The following is a 19540-nucleotide window of genomic DNA, read 5'->3' as shown; positions in this document are numbered from 1 at the left end:
ATCCATTGGTTTCAAACATCAAACAATAAAGAACAAGTTTCTTTCTCTCTCACACCCAGCCAGGTTTTTTAAGTTGGTGACTGACTCTGCCCTAACATTCAGGTTCAAGGTGAATCCATTGTCTTCAGGGTGGACTTAAACGTGTTTGAGGTTCTGGCCAGTACAGAGGGAGAGACAAGGGGAAGAGGTGCCTTCCTGTCTAAACAGCCTACACGCTGGCATACTGTCTGGAACTCGGACCCCATTCTAGCAGAGAGGATCTAGTAGAGCAATGTGATCTAGCCATGTCCAGGTAATCCTGATGCTGTGAAGATTGCGAGAGCAAACTTGGCGCAGCCAGGATCCATACTGAGTAGGATGAGCTGGGGAGAGGAATTCTAGGTGTGTGGCACTGGGCACTCAGTGGGTTCTGGTACACAGTGTGTCACTCCTAAGTCAAATCTCCTTTCATCAGGGAGAAGAGTTTAGATTTTTATAGCTTTAATTGGCCACATCAGAGATTTATGAGGAAGAACAGAAGGAAAACTACTTACTAAAAACAGTATCTCTGCTGTGTGAGAAGGACTCTTTTCTTCGGTGTTATTTTTTTCATCCCCAGTGCTCTGGAGCCCTGCCCGCTTTCACATCGGCTGGTGTATCAGGCCTCCTCAGCCACCAGCCACCCGGGCCCCTGCTTGAGTACTTGCTGCCTGAGCCTCCCATGAAGGGGGTGGGGCTGGGCAGGGAGTCCTGGCCCTGCAGACCAGGGCAGAGTCACGACCCACTGTGACTGGTAGATCCCGTCCCATCTCTACCTGCACTGCCCACGCGCTGGCAGGCTCTGCCATGCTTGATTACATTACCACTCAGCTGACTTTCTCTTTGATTGAGTTTGGGTTGATTCGAGATATTTGTTCTGTCCTTCTCTCTGATCTTCCCTACATGATATATCTGGTAGACTTTCCTCAAAACTTCTTGCATTCCTAATGAACATTCTCTCGTTTCCAGAACAGGCATAGATTCTACCCCCATTTTTATATTCTGTTCATTTCAATAAGAATTTGGCATTCATATATTCAGAAATTGTTTAATGAATGTTTCTGAATACCTGTGCTATGTGGGCTGTGTGCTAGGCTCTGGGGATGTAGTGGAACTCATCAGTGCCTGATCGAGGTGCCCAAGAGCATAAGGAGTGGTGGACAAGAGCCAGGTAATCACACAGAGATGCCAATCACAGCTCTGGGCATGGCCCAGAACTAACAGGGGGGCCCTCTCCCAGGCTGCGAGGTCGGGGGAGGTGTCTCTCATTGACGCAGAGAAGGTGAATGACGAGTTCATTAGAGCAGGTGGGAGGGAAGACCCTTCAGGCAGGGAAGTGGGGCGGGGGTGCTGGGATGGAGGTAGGACTGGGGAGAGGGGGTGCAGCCAGACTTGCACTGTTCCAGAATCACCCTGACTGTGGTGAGGAGTGGGTTGGAGAGAAGCAGTGGGGTGGGGCCCCTCGACCATTTAGGAGGCAGATGCAGCATCCAGGTGAGGGATGACATGGGTGAGGATGAAGACGGTCATGGTGGGAACGGTCAAGGTGACCCAGTTGAACATGTCAGCCTGAGGTCTGAGTTCGGTGTCTTTATGGGTTGGTTGCCTAAACATTGGTTCAGAGGAAGCTAAATTCCTTCTAAGCATCACATCATTAAATATGTCTTTCCTTTCTTCTTCTTCAATCTTTAAACAAAATAAGCGATCAGCTGCTTGTTCTGCCCTCAGCAAAGGAAAGGGACATTTTGACTATGCCCGGCAGTGGCTGGAATATGGGGTAGATATTCCTTTTCTATTTGTTATGTGAAGGAAAGAGCGAATCATTGAATGACTACCAGTTCTTCTCCCAGATCTTTGCGTCCTGGATGAGACCAGCTGGCGTGGTCAGCACCGCAGCCACAGCATCTGTGCAGGCGTGCGTGCCTCGCCTTCTCTTTGCTTCTGCTTACACAGACACTGTTAAGTGAGTGCCGCTCTTTTTCACCAAGTCCAGACCTCTGAATGCTTCTCCAAAGCCCTTGAGACCTCCTGTACCAGTAACACTTGACCTGAAACCTATTTGCTCTTCCCTGCATTGTATCAGGCAGTGAGGAGGTGCTCACAGCAAAGAAGTTAGCACTGAATCCTCTATCCTGCCCCTGTGAAAATGGCAGTGACCCTTGGAGACCTGCATTTATCTTGCTCTTGTACTTTAGAATTGGTTTCTGTCAAGTTATGAAATATCCCACAAGATTCCTCATTTCTGACACCAGCCGAAGAGTTCTTGGGTCCCAAAGGCCACTCTCAGGTTCAATAATTTGCTAGAAGGAGATTCACAGAACATACTGGGAGCTCTTAAGCTCACTTATGGTTTATTGCAACACACGGAGTCAGATGAAGGTCAGCCAGGGGAGCAGGCCCACAGGGCTCTGGCCTGGGGACTACCAACTGTCCCCTCCCTGTGGGGTCCTGGCTGTGACGTGTGGCATCACGCAGCATTGAGGCTGGGGAGGCTCACCTCAGGTTCGGTGTCCAGAGGCAGATCAGCTGCCCCTGTCCCATTAAAGCACACTACTTTCCAGGACGGCCAGGTGAGCAGCCAGCCCTGCAGACATTCTCAGGGGCTAGGATCTGTTTCCAGGAGCTGAGGATGAAGGTTACGTTTTTACTACACAGCCTGTCGCTTCTCTCTAGTTTACCGACGTGTAGTGATCTAATGTCATGAATAGCCAAATAGATATAGAGATTTAAGCTTTTTGTTTTTAGAAATTATTTTGTAAGCTAAAGGTGAGAGATAAAAACTGGACCTTATCATGGATAGTCCATGGAGGGCAGTTCGGTCAGGTGCTGGTCAGGGGAGGGTAATGGGCTGCTGGAGTCTGACTGTGCGCTCACATCCCAGGCCTGGTACTCATGTGACTCTGCTGCTTATTGTACCTCTATCTCCTTGCTTTCCTCATTTATAAATGAGAATAGTAATAACAGTAACCACCTTGTGATGTTAGGAGGATTCAATTAGATACATTTGAAGGCCACAAGAGAGCATGCCACTTGTCTGAGCACTCAATAAGTACAAAATATAATTAATATGTCTATTTTTCATGGAGAAAATATACTCACCTTTTACAGATCATCTTCCTTGGGAAAACTTATGGCATCTTTTCCCTAAATTTTTCCAATTACTTTCACACCTCCATGGCTCTTGAGTGTGAGTGAAGATGTGAGTTAACCACCTTTCTTATGCAATCTTGTGTCTGATTTATTGAGCACAAGTCTGGAGTCAGTGAGTCTGGGCTCTGGACACAGGTAGCAGGTTTTTACTGTAAATTGTGGACAGATTTAAAAAGTTAAAAAAACACAAGTCATTTTCCCAAGTTGCCTCTGAGAAATCTAGAAGATTCAGAAGAAAAGAAGCTAAATCTTGAGTCTGCAGATTCAGGACTGCCAGGCCAAGCCCTGAGCTCCTTTCTGCCTGGATCTCTTTCTCTTTCTAACATTGAGCCCTTGAAGACTGCAAACTTGGCCTTGCCCCAGCTGAAATACTGTCTGATGCCTTGCAAGGGACTGTCTGGCCTTTTGAAAACTGTTTATAACTGAGTAAGGCCCGAGAGCTCTCTGTGATGTTAGCAGAGCCTGGAGTTCCTGCCAGCCACTGATTGTTTTTCAGGCTTTCCTGCGAGGCCACTGGACTTGGAGCTTGGCTTCCGGCTCTGCCATCTGGGAGCCGCTCTTGTCCACGTGTTCGGATTAAGATTGTTTCTCTGGGAGCTTCGCTTTCGTGTTTTCCAGGATTGGAACATGTCGAACGTTAGACTCGATGTCCTTGTTTCCCACCCCCTTTAGCCAGGTGCTCCTCACTTCAGACCCTGGGGCAGCTGCATGAGGACGTGGCTGAGAGAGCTGCAAAAAGACCATAGGCTGCGTCCCTCAGCTCTCTTGGACGTGGCTGACGTCTGGGACAGGCACAGACAGGCAGGGAGGCTTTGTGAATGGTGACCCAGCTACCTCACTGAGCGTTCTTTTGTCCCCTAGCTTATCTCCAGTGATGCAGATGGAGCCATCCAAAGGGCTGGAAGATTCAGAGTGGAAAATGGCTCTTCAGATGAGGTAAGGAAGCCTCCCCCATACACGATAATGGTGCTTGTGATATGGCAATGGGCAGTTCGTGATCCCCGTTACCACTGCCCCGGTGAGCGAGAAGGGGGCAAGCAGGGCCCTTCAGAGCTTCGCTTGATGCAGGCGTGAAGGGAGGAAAGGAAGAAAAGAAGAAAAACGGGGAGGTGCTGTATGGAGGTGCTGTGAATAGTGTCACCTCTACCTTTTAGAAAACCCATCATAAAACCAGGTAGACACATAAAACCAGGGACCACAGACAACTTCTCAGCCACACCGCCTGGTGAGTAGCTCCCAGAACCCAGCTTTTCCCTCTGCCAGGCTGGACGGCTTGGTGCTGCCTTGTGAACAATATCAGGGTTCAGGAGAAAAAGTGGAAAAGTTACTGTTGTCACAAAATGTCATCTTTATGCCAGGAAAGATGAGGCCAGGAAAAGAGGCCATCACTGTGTGTGCCTCCTTGGGCCTGAGACCTCTCTGGGCTCCCCTGGTTTTCCTTGCTGCTGACCACAAGGACTCCCCCTGTTTTTCTTCTTTAAAATTTCCATTGCCTGCTCTATACCTGAGGGTCTACCCCCAGAACTTCAGAGTGAAATGTAAGCCTCTATTTTTTCCTTTGCTCTTCTAAGGCAGGCTGCCTCTCTGAGAGGTGGTCCATCTACCTTCAGCACCCCTAAGTTCCAGCTCCCCCACCTCTCAGTTGTGTGGCCCTGGTAAGTAACACAGCCTTTCAGAGCCTCACCAGAGGCTAGAGACCGTGCCTCTAGTCAGACAGCCTGGGGTCATCGCAGGGGCTCCAGACTCCCTGCCTTTTGGCCTGGGGCGGTTCACTTACCTTTGGAACCACATAGTGGAGACTTTGCTTTCACAAATCCTGGTGATCTGTTGTATTCAAAACATAGTCCTGCTTCGTGGGAAATACGATATCAAGGCTCAGATGGGGTTTTAGATTTTGTTTCTACTAAAGCTGCTGGGAATGAGTGTTTGATCGAAGCCTCTTGGCCGTGTTTCAGATTGATGGGCTCCCGTTCGGTATTTATGTGCCACCTGATGAAAGACCTTCGAGGTACCTGAGACACAGAGGGAAAAAAACTGGCTTGTCTGAGCTTGTTAGAGTAGCGCGTTAGCAGCCCACAGTAGCTGCTTAGATGTTTACAAACCCATGAGCTAGCAAATATCAAAGCAATTTCGTTATTAGGTTATATTTCTTACAGAAATTGTGAGTTCTTTCCATAGTATGGGTGCAGGACCCTCATCAGAGATATGATTTGCAGATCTCTCCCAGTGAAAGTGAAAAAACTGTCTATTCCCTTTGTTGACTGTGTCCTTTAAAGCTCCAAAGTTTTTCATTCATCCATGTCTGGTTCATCAATGTTTCCTTTTGTTGCTGTGCTTTGTTGTCTTAACTAAGAAACAGGGCCTCATCCAAGGTTGCTTAGTCACTATTTATTTATTGTGAAAACTATTTTATTTTGAAAAATCTTTAATCATAAAATCCAATATTAACTCAAGCTCTCAAAAAACCCAGAGAAAAGGGGTGGGGAAAGCCAACCAGTACATGGGAGAAAATCAGGCAGCTGCTGACAATTCTTTGGCAGAAAAGTCAGTCGCACACTTGCACAAGCCGCCCGGATGATTATCAAGCCCACGTTTGGTTTTTCACAAATAGATTTCAAGATATACTAAAGACACCCCCAACAATACAAAATTTAACAGTGAAGTTTAAGGATACAGGAAAAATCAAACATGTTGATGCTCATGAATAATTTATAAACTAAGCCTTTCAGACCTAGAAACCAAAAGGCGGAGGCCTCACAGCCTGCGAGAAGCAAGAAACCAGGGCCAGAGCAAGTGGAGCGACCTTAAATGTTTTCCCAAAGGCCTAGTCACTTTTTAATATTCCACTGTTCCCTTCAGACAATGTCACGTTTGCCTTCATTTCTTTAAACACACAGGCAGTGTAATGGTTCCGTCATCTGTGACTGCTGATCTCAGCACTGCGAGTCTTTCTAGCTTGCTCTTGTCTGCCGTGGCATGTTCTCCTGGCGCGTGCGTCTGGTGTGCTGTTTCTCCATGTGCTGGCAGCCTGGCAGTGCACTGCTTGTTGTTCCTGAAGATGAATTTTCAGGAATAATATGAGACCTAGGATGGGCTGGGTTTTGGCCGGCAGTGTGATCTCGTGATCCGTAACAGGAAATATGTCTTTCGTCGTTGCCCCGTGCCATAGGCCCCGAACATCCTTGCAATGGGAGTGATAAAGGTGCCTTGTTTCGTTAACATGGTTGCTTTCTCTGGTGAGCTCGGTCACCAGAGATGGGCTGGTCACCAGGATGGGCTGGTCTCAGGGTCCCGACCACACCATTAGAGTGTTAGAACTTACAGAACTCCCCCATCTCCTGGGAAGGGGGAAGGGCTGGAGGTCAGGTTCCCAGTGGCCGATGATTCAATCAGTAGTGCCTAAGTAATGGGGCCTCCATAAAAACCCAAAGGATGAGGTTCAAAGAGCTTGCAGGCTGGTGAACATGTGGATGTGTCGGGAGAGGGCAGGAAACACCCCTTTCCTTGCCCCACACCCTGCCTGAAGCACCTCTTCCACTGGCTGTCCCTGAGTTTTATAAGAAACGGGTAATCTAGTCAGTAAGGTGTTTCTCTGCCTTCTGGGAGCCGCTCTAGCAAATTAATCAAACCAAGGAGGGGGTCATTGGAACCTCCCTCCTCTACCTGACCAGTCAGAAGCACAGGTGGCCACCTGGATGTGTGGCTGGTAGGACTGAGTCCTCAGCCTCTGGTGTCTCCCCATCTCCACGAATATGGTGTCAGATTTGTGTTGAATTGCAGGACACCGTCTGTGCTTGGTGGTGTGGGGAGAACAACACATTTCGGAATGGGTGTCAGAGCCTGGGGGGTTTGCATTTCCTTTTGCCAGGTCTCTTTAAGCAAAGTTCCCAGCATGAGACTTTTTAGACGCCCGGGTGGGGAAAGAGCTGCACGTTTGTGTGAAGACTCATGGGCATCCCTCCTTGGAGACACTCCCCGCAGTTCTCATCACAAGGCAGCCTTCCTTGTGTTTTGGGGGTATAAGTGGTCTCTTCTGGCTCACCCCTCCCTTGGAACCCCTTTGGAGTCCCAGCTTGATGTCAGTCAGTCTCCTATTAATTTTACCTATGTCAGTGGATCCTGGAGCTTCAATTCTTTGTCCCTCAAGATCCTCAAAGCCCAAGATAATTTCTGCCAGGACGGAATGTCCTGGAGCTAAAAACTTCCATGTTCACTTTCCTCTCAGGGGTCACACTGCCTTTCTGTGTGGGCTGGTAACTCCTTGCTGTCCTATAAACACTCTGGTGCTCTCAAGGGCGTGGTTTGCATATTTTTCTGGTAGTCTTAGTTTCTTCAGTGGGACAGTTGGTTGGAAACCATGGACCGTCAATACCAGAACCACCAGGAAAGCCTTTCACAGATGCCCTTCATAGGGTCGTGTCTTTGTGCCAGGAGGCTGCTGAGGCCCTGCCCTGGCCAGTTCCCTGAGTGGCAGAGAGAGGGTCATGAAGAAGGTTATTAAAAAGGATACCACTGGGGAATGGCCTCATGGGTGAGGTACACTGGCTGAGTATTGGGGTTTGGGGACACACAACTGCCTGCCTTCTTTGGGTGCACCACAGTCCCAGCACCTCAATGTGTTCACCAACTTGGGAGCTCCCCAAACCCTGTGGGGGTGGCTGTTTTCATGAAGGTCTCATCACAGCCACGATTGATTGACTCATTGGCCATTGATGATTATTTCAATCTTCAGCCCCTCTCCCCATCCCTGGGGTTGCAGGGTGGGGCTGAAATTTCCAAGTCTCTAATCTATGCTTGGACTTTCTAGCAACCAGCCCCCCATCCTGAAATTATCTAGGGGTCCACCAAGAGTAACCCCATTAGAACAAAACACTGTGAATGCTGATATTACTCAGGAAATTCCATGTTTAGGTGCTCTGTGCCAGAAAACAGAGACTAAAAACAAATATGTATTTCCCATCACACCACTCCCCTCAAGCAGTTTGTACCATTTTCCAGCACCTCTAATTGCTAGAAAGTTCTTCCTACTGAACAGAATTCATCTGTCTGTATTTTTGCTCAGTACATCTGTTTACGTTTCCTGTAGCCTGTAGTGGAAAGCTGAGCTCTCTTCAGCACAGCAGACCCTCTAGAGTTCTCTGACATCCTTTCTTTTTCTCTAAGACGTGGACCCTGTTCCGCTTATCAGCACCCTCACTGCTACCCCTTGGATAATTGTGAGGTTATTAATGAGCCTTTTAAATCAAAGCGCTCAGGACCCAACCCAGGGTTCCAGGAGGTGCCACACAGCCGCTGAGTGAAGCAGACTCGCCCTGCCCTGCTGGATGCATCCCTCTCCTTCTCTGGGGCCTTTGATGCGCCTACGGCATGCTACCCCCCAACCCCCCAGGGATTTCTGCTGTGCTGTCGTTTAGCTGTGAGGCAGTACAGGCCAAAGTGCAGAGTTTGGAGTCAAACAGCTGGCTTTGGGCCTCGGCTCTTGCCTGCCAGCCTGTGACCCAACATCCCTGAGTCTGTTTCCCGGCGGGTAGACAACGAGTTCATGCCTACTTTGTGGGCCCTGGCTCTGCCCCCCTGGGCTGGCCGCAGGTGGTGTTTGTACCTGCGTGAAGGGTCTTGCATTGTCCACATTGAATGTAAATTCATTAGTGTGTCCCACAATGGCTCATTGTCACGAGTTTCTTTGACATCTTGATCCATCACCTGTCCTATTAGCCAGCCCCCTGAGAAGCTTCCTGTTACCTTCAGATGTGCTTGTCTGGCCACCTGTGTTCTCAGCCTGGTTATTAATTAAGGTGAGCGTGAACGTGGCGCATCCCTGGACCTCCCTCACCGCTCACGGTATGTATCGATTAGTAGGTAGTGGAGCAGGGACTATCTTGTTACAAATCTATCTCCTTGAGTAAAGTTTGGGGGGAGCACAATTAGCATTAACGAAAAAGATGTATACAGTGTACTCAGCACTTCTACTGCTAGGTTGTGTGTTGTGGCATTATTTAAAGATAAACTCAGTAACACAGAACCTGGAAACAACCTCATTTCCCATCAGCTGAGAATGCTTATCTAAATGGTGATACATTGATACAATGGAATGCTTATTGGCTATTAGAGAGAATAAAATAGCAATACATATAATACTGTAGAAAACTATTTAAGAGACTAAGAAGATGGACTTAGGTCAAGCAAAAAAATAGTATCACCCCGTTTCCTTAAAAACAAAAGAGATGTGCTTGTCAGTATGCAAGGAAATTTCCAAAAGGATGCCTAAGGAATTAATAGCAATTGCTGCTGAACAGTGAAAGTGAAAGTTCTGGAAAGAAGTTGGAAGGCCTTTACTTTCCACTTCAGGCCTTTTTATGCTTTCTACAGGTTTCACAAGTCTATACTCAACTAGAGGACTTAATTTCAAAAAATCTGCCCAGTTGTTAAGAAGAATAAGGTGGTGCGGCAGGTTGAATGCCACGCTATGAAGCTGTCCGCAGCCTCTGCGGTGTAGGTTCGATTCCTGGCCGGCCAGGGAGAAACCCACATGGCATGGCAGACCCCTCCTGCCTCGCCCGCTGCTCGCCTCAGCAGTGTCTTCAGTCCATCTGCCTGTTCTGCTCCCCGCTCTGTCTCTGGTGAATCCTCTCACCCTCCCGTGCCTCTGACCTGTACCCCAGTTCTTGTATAAATAAATGGAAAATCTTTTAAAAAAAAAAAAGAATAAGGTAGATATATGTGTATTGACATAAAAATATTTGAAAGTATTTTCTCTAGTGTAAAAGTTAGTTTCAGTGTAGTATCTACACTACTGTCCACTTATGGAAACAAATTACACATACGTATATAAGTGTGTGTGTTTAGATATGTGATATGTGTTTGTGTGACATAAAAGCGTAAAATGTCAGGGACAAGCCATGCCAACCAGGTAGAGTCGTTATTGTAGGGCAAGAAAGTGCACTGGGGCATGGAAAATGGAGGAGAGGAAAGAACTTTCACTTTTGAGTGGTTTCAGCATTTCAGAGCAGTTTATTTCATATTTGCAATTCAAAAAAAAATTAGCTTAGGGGCCTCCCTGGTGGCCTAAGGATTAAGTCTCAGCACTATCATTGCTGTGGTCTGAGTTCAATCCCGGCCAGGGAGCTACCCACATGGCACAGCAGACCTCTCCTGTCTCCTTGCTACTCCTCTCAGCAGTGTGTTTCAGTTAGTCTGCCTGTTCTGCTGCTCACTCTGTCTCTGGTGAATCCTCTCACCCCCTGCACCTCCAGCCTACACCCAGTTCTATGCAAAATTTTTTTAAAAAGTGTTTTTGCTTGAACTAAGTCCATTTTCTTTGCTTCCAGTGTGTTCTCTCAAAAACTCAACCTAGAGCCTCCCCGGTGGCGTAGCGGTTGAGCGCTTAGCTGCAAAGCTCTGCAGCACCGGTTCTATCCCCAGCCACCGGGCAAGGGTCCCACATGGAGCGCAGACCTCTCCTGCCGCCCGCTGCTCCCCTCAGCAGTGTACTTTGTCACTCTGCCTGTTCTGCTCTCCTCTCTGGCTTTGGTGAATTCTCTCATCCTCCCACGCTTCTGACTGTACCCAGTGCTTGTATAAATAAATAAATCTTTAAAAAATATATATTAAAAAAACAAAAAAACAAAAAAAACTCAACCTAGTAACTGAAGGAAAATCAGTCCAGAGGTGTTCAGTCAGTAATTCAACTTGCTCCAGAAGAGATGAGGAAACCCAGGCATCAGTGCTGTGCTGTGTGGATTCCCTGCTTAAAAGCAAATATTAAAGAGCTTTCAGATAAAACGAGGCTGCTACATATGGATTTGGATTAAATGCTCCTCAGTGTCTGGGCAGAGCCCGGCTTCCCCCTTCATAGCTCACAAGTGCAAGTGGGGCATAAAAGGACCGAGAAGGCAGCGTGAGCCTTTGTGGGCTTTGGAAGTTGATGCAGAAATGATTCTCAGAGCTCCCTCTACACCGGCGTGTGCAGGCGTGTCTGCAGCCAAGAATTGAGTTCATCTCTCCCTGTTACCTTTTAGCAAGTGTTGAATAAAAGGGTATAACACAAATAAATGTGAGTGTTTATAGTGTTAAACTGTCATTGTCTGGAAAATGTGCTCATCGGAATATTTGCCCTTAATCTGTCTTGTTGATGTCAAATAAATTATGTGTTCCTGTTCATTGCCACCTTAAAATGCCATCAGCAAAGTTTCCGTATCTCTGAAATCCTTGGTAAAATTGGGACATACTTAAAATAGAGTTTATTGCAAAATTAAAACCATAGTTAGGTCCTAATACACCCACTCCAGATCTGCTAAAATTAAAAGTACTGAAATGCTAACAATTGGTCAGAGAATGTAGAACAACTCGAACTCTTGGGAGATGTGAAGTGTGTGCATTGGTGTGTTCCCTTTGGGAAACTGTTTGGCAGTATCTACTGAAATGGAACATCTATCTCCTCTGAAATGTCCACCAAAAGGCAAATGCAAGAACATTCATCGTGGCTTTGTTCTTAATAATCCACAAGTGGAAACCATCCACATAACCTGTCCACCAAAGAAAGGCTCCGTGGAGTGTGGGGCTCACGCTGTAGTCCTGGCAGTGGGAAGCAGCAGACTAGTGATCCCCCAATAATGTGGGCGAGTGTCACAGACAGCATCAAGCAACAAACACACACGGCCGAGGTCGTTCCTGTGCAGTGTGGGAGCAGCTAAAACTAGCCCTTGGTGATAGCAGCCGGAATGGCGGTTACTGTTCCCAGTGGGGCTGTTGAGTATTCGTGGGGAAAATGCACATGGGAGCTTCTGGGATACTGCAAAGGTTTTCCTCCTGGACGCAAGTAGTGATCCTAGGGTGCATACATTTAAGAAACTAATCTAGCTGAACACTTAAGATTCGTGCCTGTTTGCAGCCCACGTCTGCTGCATCATCAGGAATTGGAACTCATTTTCAGCCACTCTTCTGGCATTCTGGGCAGAGAGCTGTTGGCTTTTTGCTTAGTCTCCATTTCTTTTGTCAGTTCCTGCGTGTATTCCTGTCTTTACACCTCGTCGTAGGTGCCGTTCACAGGGGACGGGAAGTGTCTTGCTCTGCGAGACTCACAACTTTTTGTGGTGTTGGTCGCCCCACCTCCCCAATTTAGTTACGTATTCAGTGAGGATGAAAGTTAAATAGGTAACTTTTTGATCATTAAAAAAAGAAGTCATCTTTGGCATTTTGTACTCAGTAGAGACACCGGCACACCCCTCTGCCCATCACTGGGAGTCCCTTTCCGTGGGGGTCCCTCCCGTGGGGGTCAGCAGCAGGGCCTGGGGAGGAGAAGCTTGGTGCTTCAGCGGGTCTGCAGTTTGGGGGAGTTTTCTCCGTCATTGATCCCCCTGGGCTGTCTGTGAAGCCTCAAGCCCCTGTTTCAGAATAGTTTTGAGTGCATGAGATAAATAGGGTGCCAAAGGAAAACATTGTATTGAAATAGTTATCGAAATGATGTTTGGAACCCAATCTCTGTGCTTTTTTATTAATATTTGAATGACAAACCCAGCCCAGGTCTCATAACTACTGTCATTTTGAATGATCAAGGGGGTAAACTTTTTCAAGATACCCACAATGACTGTCATGCCTTATGAAAACATCTGTGATTTTATTTTATTAGTTTGATAACAGGGTCACTGGACTCTTCATCCTGCAGTAGTTTTTTGCAGACACACACATTTGTAATGCAAAGAAACAGAGCATTTTAGTTGGAAGTTAGGGAAAACAGAGATTATTTTTCTTCATCTACATTCATGCCCTCCCTGCATCCTCCTAGAGCCCCTGCTATCAATGATTGATTCTCAAAGGTCAGCGCACATCAGAATCACCTAGGATGCTGTTACAATCAGTCTGGTGCTCTCTCCGCAGAAGTCTGGCGTGATCCCAAGGATGCACATTTAGAAACACTAAGCGCTGGCACTGCTGCCTGAAAATAACTGCTCTGCACTGTGCAGGCGAGAGCCCAGGGGCCCCGTGGCCTAAGAGTCTCCCTTCCAGACAGAGGACACCAGGTCCAAAGATCTGTGACAGGAATTTGGTCATTACGGCTGATGTGTGTGTCCTGCTTGAGCTCTACACTTGCTTCAAAGAGGATTTGCTTCTGTTCAACTTGAGGCTGAAAATGAGAAGATGCCTTACAAAAGTTAGACAGAAAATGGATTTGTGGATGCCAAGTTAGAGTACAGTTTGCACAAGGGCATGGGAAGACTCTAAATCAGATGAAAGCCAAAGAGGGGAGCAATGTGTGCAGGGTATCATGTTGTGTTGATTATGACAGAGGCAGTCTAGAAATTGAGGTGATAAAAGATGGAGATCAAGAAGTCAGTCCTTTTACTACAACTGTAGAAGATCGTGCAGTCCTGGAAGCAGTAGACAGAGCTGAAGACCACAGCGTAGCAGAAGCCCTTCCCACAAGACATGTTCAGACACAGAAATCCATCTTCTTCAAGCTCAAAATCCAATTCAAGATCATGGTCCAAGTTCCAGCCCAAGAAAGAAATGAAAGCTAAGTCACACTCTAGGTGTGTACCTCATACTGAAACTAGAGGCACCTCTCAAGAAGAAGCCAGCACACACTGTGAGTCTGGTTTTAGTGATTTAGGCCTTGTCCATTTTTAAATGCTGTTTCTAGAATGTGCTTAAAGGATTGACTCTTGAATCTTTATAGATTTGATAGTATTTCTAACTTTTGTTTCTTGACTATTTACAGTTAAGTTTTGCAATGAGATCGTTTCTATGCACATTTCTTTAATTTTTTAGATTTTCCTGGATGTATAGTTTAACAAAAAGTCTATTTAAAATGGTTGCAATAATTTGCAGTTCTAGCTAAGAAGAGAATTGTGGGGTTAAACTTTGTTTTATTCATTTTCATAGATGCTTTTTTTTTTTTTTTAAACAAATGCTCACAGCTCTATATAAGGCAAACTTCTCTTTTTTTTTAAGATTTAGTTATTCATTTATACAAGCACTGGGTACAGTCAGATGCGCCGGAGGGTGAAAGAATTCACCAGAGCCAGAGCAGGGAGTAGAACAGGCAGAGTGACGAAGTACACAGCTGAGGGGAGCAGCGGGCGACAGGAGAGGTCTGGGCACCATGTGGGAACCTCGCCCAGAGGCCGGGGATCGAACTGGCGCTGCAGAGGCTGTGGGCAGCTTCACAACCCAGCGCTCAACCGCTGCGCCACAGGGGAAGCCCCATAGATGCTTTTTAAAGAGCATTTTAAAGTTATTTTTAACAAATACTGCGTACATCAGTGTTTGGATCAAAACAAGACCCAGTTTACTTTCTGCTTGTTGTAAATCCAGCAAACATGCTATAATCAAAACAAAACGCATAGGGGGAAATAACATATAAATTAAATTAAAAAGGGATGTTTGTGCTGCATTCTTCAAAAATCTATCACAGGGCCTCCCCAGTGGCACAGCGGTTGAGCGCTGGGTTGCGAAGCTGCCCGCGGCCTCTGCAGTGCCGGTTCAATCCCCGGCTGCTCCCCGGCCACCAGAGGAGGGTCCCACATGGCACGCAGACCTCTCCTGCTGCCCGCTGCTCCCCTCAGCAGTGTACTTCGGTCCTTCTACCTGCTCTGCTCCCCGCTCTGGCTCTGGTGAATTCTCTCACCCTCCTGCGCTTCTGACTGTACCCAGTGCTTGTATAAATAAATAAAAATAATAATAATAATAAAAAATATCATAAAAGGCAAAGGAAGTCTGTGGAAAGATTCCAGATCAAGGTTGTCTAAAGAGATATTACAGTTAAGTGATCCCACACTCAAGGGGAGAATGTTTTAAATGACATTCTTGAGTCAGTTGACAAAATCAGGATACAGATGACAAATTTAAGATTTTTTTAAGATTAATTTATTTGTGCATATAAGAACTGGAGTCTAGGCAGGAGGTGTGGTGGGTAAAAGGGTTTACCAGAGGCATAGTGGGGAGCAGAACAGACAAATCCACTGAAATCCACTGCTGAGGGAAGCAGCGGGGAGACAGGAGAGGTCTGCTGCGCCATGTGGGTAGCTCCCTGGCTGGGATGGAACTGAGGCTGCAGTGACTGGTGAGAGCTTGATAGCGCTGAGACTTTAACCCCCGTGCCACCGGGGAGGCCCCCAGATAAGATTTAATTGTTGTTGTTGGGGTTAAATTTATGAAAGTTGATAAAACTGTATTATGGTTATATAAGAAGATATCCCTATTCTTGGGGGGAAAAAACCACTGAAGTATATAGGGATAAAGGACTACTATTCATGCACCTCAGCCTTAAATAGCACCGAAAAAAATGCGTGTGTGTGTGTATGTGCATGTGTGCAGCAACAAATGACCAATAAGCAGGAGAGTGTTAACAGCGGTAAATCTGGCAAAGGGCACCAGATGCTCTTTGAACTCTTGTTCTTGCCACTTTTCTGTAAGTTTTACATTCTTTCCAAATTAAAGTTTATGTAATAGGTATAGTTTTTTTAATTCAAGAAAGGTACATAAAAGCACAATCATCCAAAGAACAAACTATAACCTACGTTTTTACTCCTTCATAGATTAAAAAGGCAGAATATGAAAAGGACACAGAAGATGATGTAATGGTTAAGATTTTAAAAAAGAAAAACAAAATCTCTGAAATAGGAACTGATCTTAGTTCCAGCTCTGCTATGTCTTACTTCTGCAACCTTGGGCAACGCACTTTAACTCTGAGCTGCCATTTCCTCATCTGAAAGTTGGGGAATAAAATCAAATCTTTCTCATAAAATCAGTGGAAGTGCTTTGGAGAGAACACAGGTCAAATGCTCAGAGTCTCTAGATGAATTTCCAAAGCAAGGAGGAAAACAGAAAGTGGCCTAATTCACTTTATAAAGCAACTTAACCCTGAAAGCATGACAGAAACACATACAGATAAGAAACATGTAGATCCATCTCACTAACAAAAAAAATCAAAAAACACTATACCATGACCTGGTAGGGTGTTTTCCAGAAACAGTCCCCCTTCATCTTGCTCCCATCTCAATGATAGTCAGAAAATAGGTTCCAGCAATGATGGATCTACTTATTCAGCATCAGAAGAGCTATTAGTATAATTCATGATGTGACTGTGAGTGCCCCCCATTTAACCTATTCTCTCAAAGGTTGCCCCCCCAAAAAAAAAGCTTTCAATAAAATTCAGTATTCACTCCAGAAAAATGCCACTTTGTAAACTGGGAATTGAAGGAAACATCATTTAAGGAACTTATGGCAAATGTCTAGTAAATCACTGGAGGCAGGTTGGCATCGGGACCATGTGTTCCAGGTGTCTGTGAAATGTGTGGCCCAAGGTAGACGTCCTGGGGTCTCCAGAGAGTAAGATCCAGTCATTCGGGAATGCTGAGCGTGTGCCCTGGCCATGAAGATGTAAGTGTTCAGTGTAAAAATATTTATTTATTTTCATTCACCTGATTTTACTGAAAATCCTTTTTCTGCAAATTAGAATGGCGCTCCTCTCACAAAACAGCACCCCTCAGATACCCATCCACAGCCTCCCTTCATCTTCCTCTCATCTTGATCGTAGTCAGAAAATAGGTTCCAGCAATGGTGGATCTGCTTATCAAGTCTTCTAAAGAAAAATGGCCATATCCATATAGATGAATGGTCAGGATTTTCAACCACACAAATGATTAATTTTTTCAAATACATTTATTCCCTACACCATCCCTAATACACTTTGACCCTTTCTCCTTAACTTCAGAAACCTCACTTGGTTTTTAGTGTCTGGCTTTGTTGAATCATCTGCTATGTAAAACATCTGGTATTTATCTTTGTCGTTCTGACTCGCATTACTACATTTAATGTCCTTGAACTCCTTCCATTTGCTGTAAATGGCAATGTTTTGTCTTTCCTTATGGCTGAACAGGATTCTAGTGTGGACAGACCACCTCTTCTCAATCCAGCCCTCCATCAGCGGACATTTAGGTTGTTTCCATATACTACCCATTGTAAATAAGGCTACAATAAATGTTCTAGAGCATATAGTTTTTTGAATTGATGGTTTTATGTTCTTTGGATAGATGCCCAAGAGTGGGATTGCTGAGTCAGTCATTATTTTCATTTTTAGCATTTTAAGGTAAGTACAAATTGGCTTCACCAATGTACATTCCCACCAACAGTGTAAATAGAGTTCCTCTCTCTCTGAATCCTCCCCAGCACTTGTTGGGGGTCTTTTTTAATGTGTGCCATTCTGACAGGTGCGACATGATAGTTTGTTGTGGTTTTGACCTGCATTTCCCTTACCAGAAGTGCTGTGAACACCGCCAGTTCCGCTGGCTTTCTGGATCTCCTCTCTGGTGAACTGTCGGTTTAGATCTGCTGCCCATTTATTAATTGGATTGTTTGCTTTTTCATTGTGTAAAAGTATTTGATGACTGATAAAGGTAGAAATGGCAGAATGCTCAGTAATTTGAACTGGATAATCGAAAAACTATTTGGGGGAAATCGATGCATATCTTATGGCATGCCTCTAAAGTAAATGCTAGATAAAGAGTGAAATATAAAAATGAAACCATAAAACATCTAGAAGAATGTAGCAGTAAATAGTTCTATTAATTCTGGATGTAAAAGACTTTAATATGATGATACTATAAAAGGAAGATGCCACAAAGGGAAAAAATCTAAAAAAAATATTCTTCTGTAAACATTTAATAATTTCTATACAGCCCAAAACACCACAGAGTTAAATATCAAATACTTAATTCAAAGAAATCACTTGCAATTCAAAGTTTTCATAAAAGAATCATTTAAAAAAAGAATACAGAGATAGGAAAACTGGCAAAGAATGTAAACAGGTAACCCACAAAAGAAGAGTTGTAAATGACCAATAAATGCATGAAGAAAGGGTGTGATCCAATTATTCTACAAAGAGACACAAATGAAAACGATATGGCAGTGACAGTAGGCGACATCCAGGGTGTAGGGAGGCGACCCTGCCAGTGCTGGCGGGGTGGTGATTTTATGCCCATCTTCGCAGATGTTTGATGATGTGTATGCCTTTCTAAGAAGCCATGTGGCCCCTCAGAATGTCTCTGTTAAGGAATAATTCTGTCAGGATTGATGGATGTGGCATTGTGTAGAGGATTCCGATTATTCATTCTTTTTATCCACAGTTTCCACATTATTTGGGTTATTTTTATGATAAATGCTTAAAACTCTGTGTATGAAGAACACATACTTGAAGATGCTACGGAGATCAGATCTAGGGGAGACGGGCTATTACAGGAGTAGCATACAGAGGGGGGCCTCTAGGGGGCACCATCTTCCTAATATTCCAAATATTGTGGAAGCTTCAGCCCAGAAGGGAGAGAGGTTCAACTCCAGTTAGAGATAGAAAGACCACTTGGTTCTTTCCCTACATCCTGGGAACCTCCAGAATGTTTCTCTGATGTGGATTTAGACCGGCGTCTTTTCTAACGAGAATGCTAGTTAGAGCCACCTTTATACACTTTTAGCAATGCCTTTCTGGTTCTTTGGCCGATGGTTCGTTGCCAGCTTCTTGTTTACTTTCTGAATAAGCCTCTTAATGGCACAATTCTGTTCCATTACAGAACGCAACTGCTCTGCCAGGTACTTGGCGAAGAACAGATGTGCACCTGGAGAACCCAGAATACCACACCAGATGGTATTTCAAGTATTTTCTAGGACAAGGTAATTATGCCATTGTGGTGGCTGGGAAGAGGAGTATACAAAATGGATATCAGCGCTGGTGTAATTTCTGGTCCTCTCTGTGGGAGACCAACCAGTTTAGGGACACAAATACCAGAGGGTTTCGATTCAAGGTCACTAGTAAGCTTTGTAGATTCAAAGATTTATTTGTAGATTCAGAGTCTCAGCCCAAGAGTTTTTTTCCTTATCTATCTATCTATCTATCTATCTATCTATCTATCTATGTATCTATCATTATTTATCTATTTTCCCAGTTGGTTTTCTTCCTAGGAAGCTAAAGAAAGTTAGAGCCTCTGAACAAGTGATTTTAAAAGATAAGCATTTGCTGGGTAGAAAACAGCTTTAGTGTTAACAAGGTAAATACCCAGTGCGTAGGTCTGTGTGTTTTGAACACATCCTCAAGGCCATGAGGAAGAGGAAGAGTTCCCTGAGCAAGAGGGCCAGCAGGGAGCTAGAGAGGCATGTTCTGTAGGCCCTGGACTCATCTTCCATGAGCCAGGCAATCTGCAGTGGCAGAAGCAGCCATGACCCCTGCCCTCAGGGAGACTGTACAGTCGGTTTGAATCCTGATGCAGCTGTTATTAACCTCAGGACCTTGCATGACTTACTCTCCACTCCTCTGAGACTCAGTTTCCTTCTCTGTAAAGTGTGGGTTTTACTAATCCATGCCGAGTAGGTTGGAACAGAAATT

General features: G+C 45.3%; 1 protein-coding gene across 4 annotated transcripts in view; it reads left to right on the top strand.

Annotated features, from left to right (window-relative positions):
* The window catches only part of GARNL3 (GTPase activating Rap/RanGAP domain like 3), a 122661-nt gene that overhangs the window by 48301 nt on the left and 54820 nt on the right, over positions 1-19540 (top strand). For all 4 annotated transcript variants that reach the window (XM_037491476.2, XM_054688778.1, XM_054688776.1 and 1 more), the window contains 2 exons: positions 4030-4104; positions 18732-18831. In XM_037491476.2, the coding sequence (XP_037347373.1) occupies positions 4030-4104; positions 18732-18831 (175 nt within the window). The remainder of the gene's footprint in view (positions 1-4029; positions 4105-18731; positions 18832-19540) is intronic.

The sequence above is a fragment of the Talpa occidentalis genome, unplaced genomic scaffold, assembly GCF_014898055.3.
Source record: "Talpa occidentalis isolate TD23 unplaced genomic scaffold, MPIMG_talOcc4v2.1 talOcc4.7, whole genome shotgun sequence".
Lineage (NCBI taxonomy): Eukaryota > Metazoa > Chordata > Mammalia > Eulipotyphla > Talpidae > Talpa > Talpa occidentalis.
This window is presented reverse-complemented; position numbering and strand designations above follow the sequence as displayed.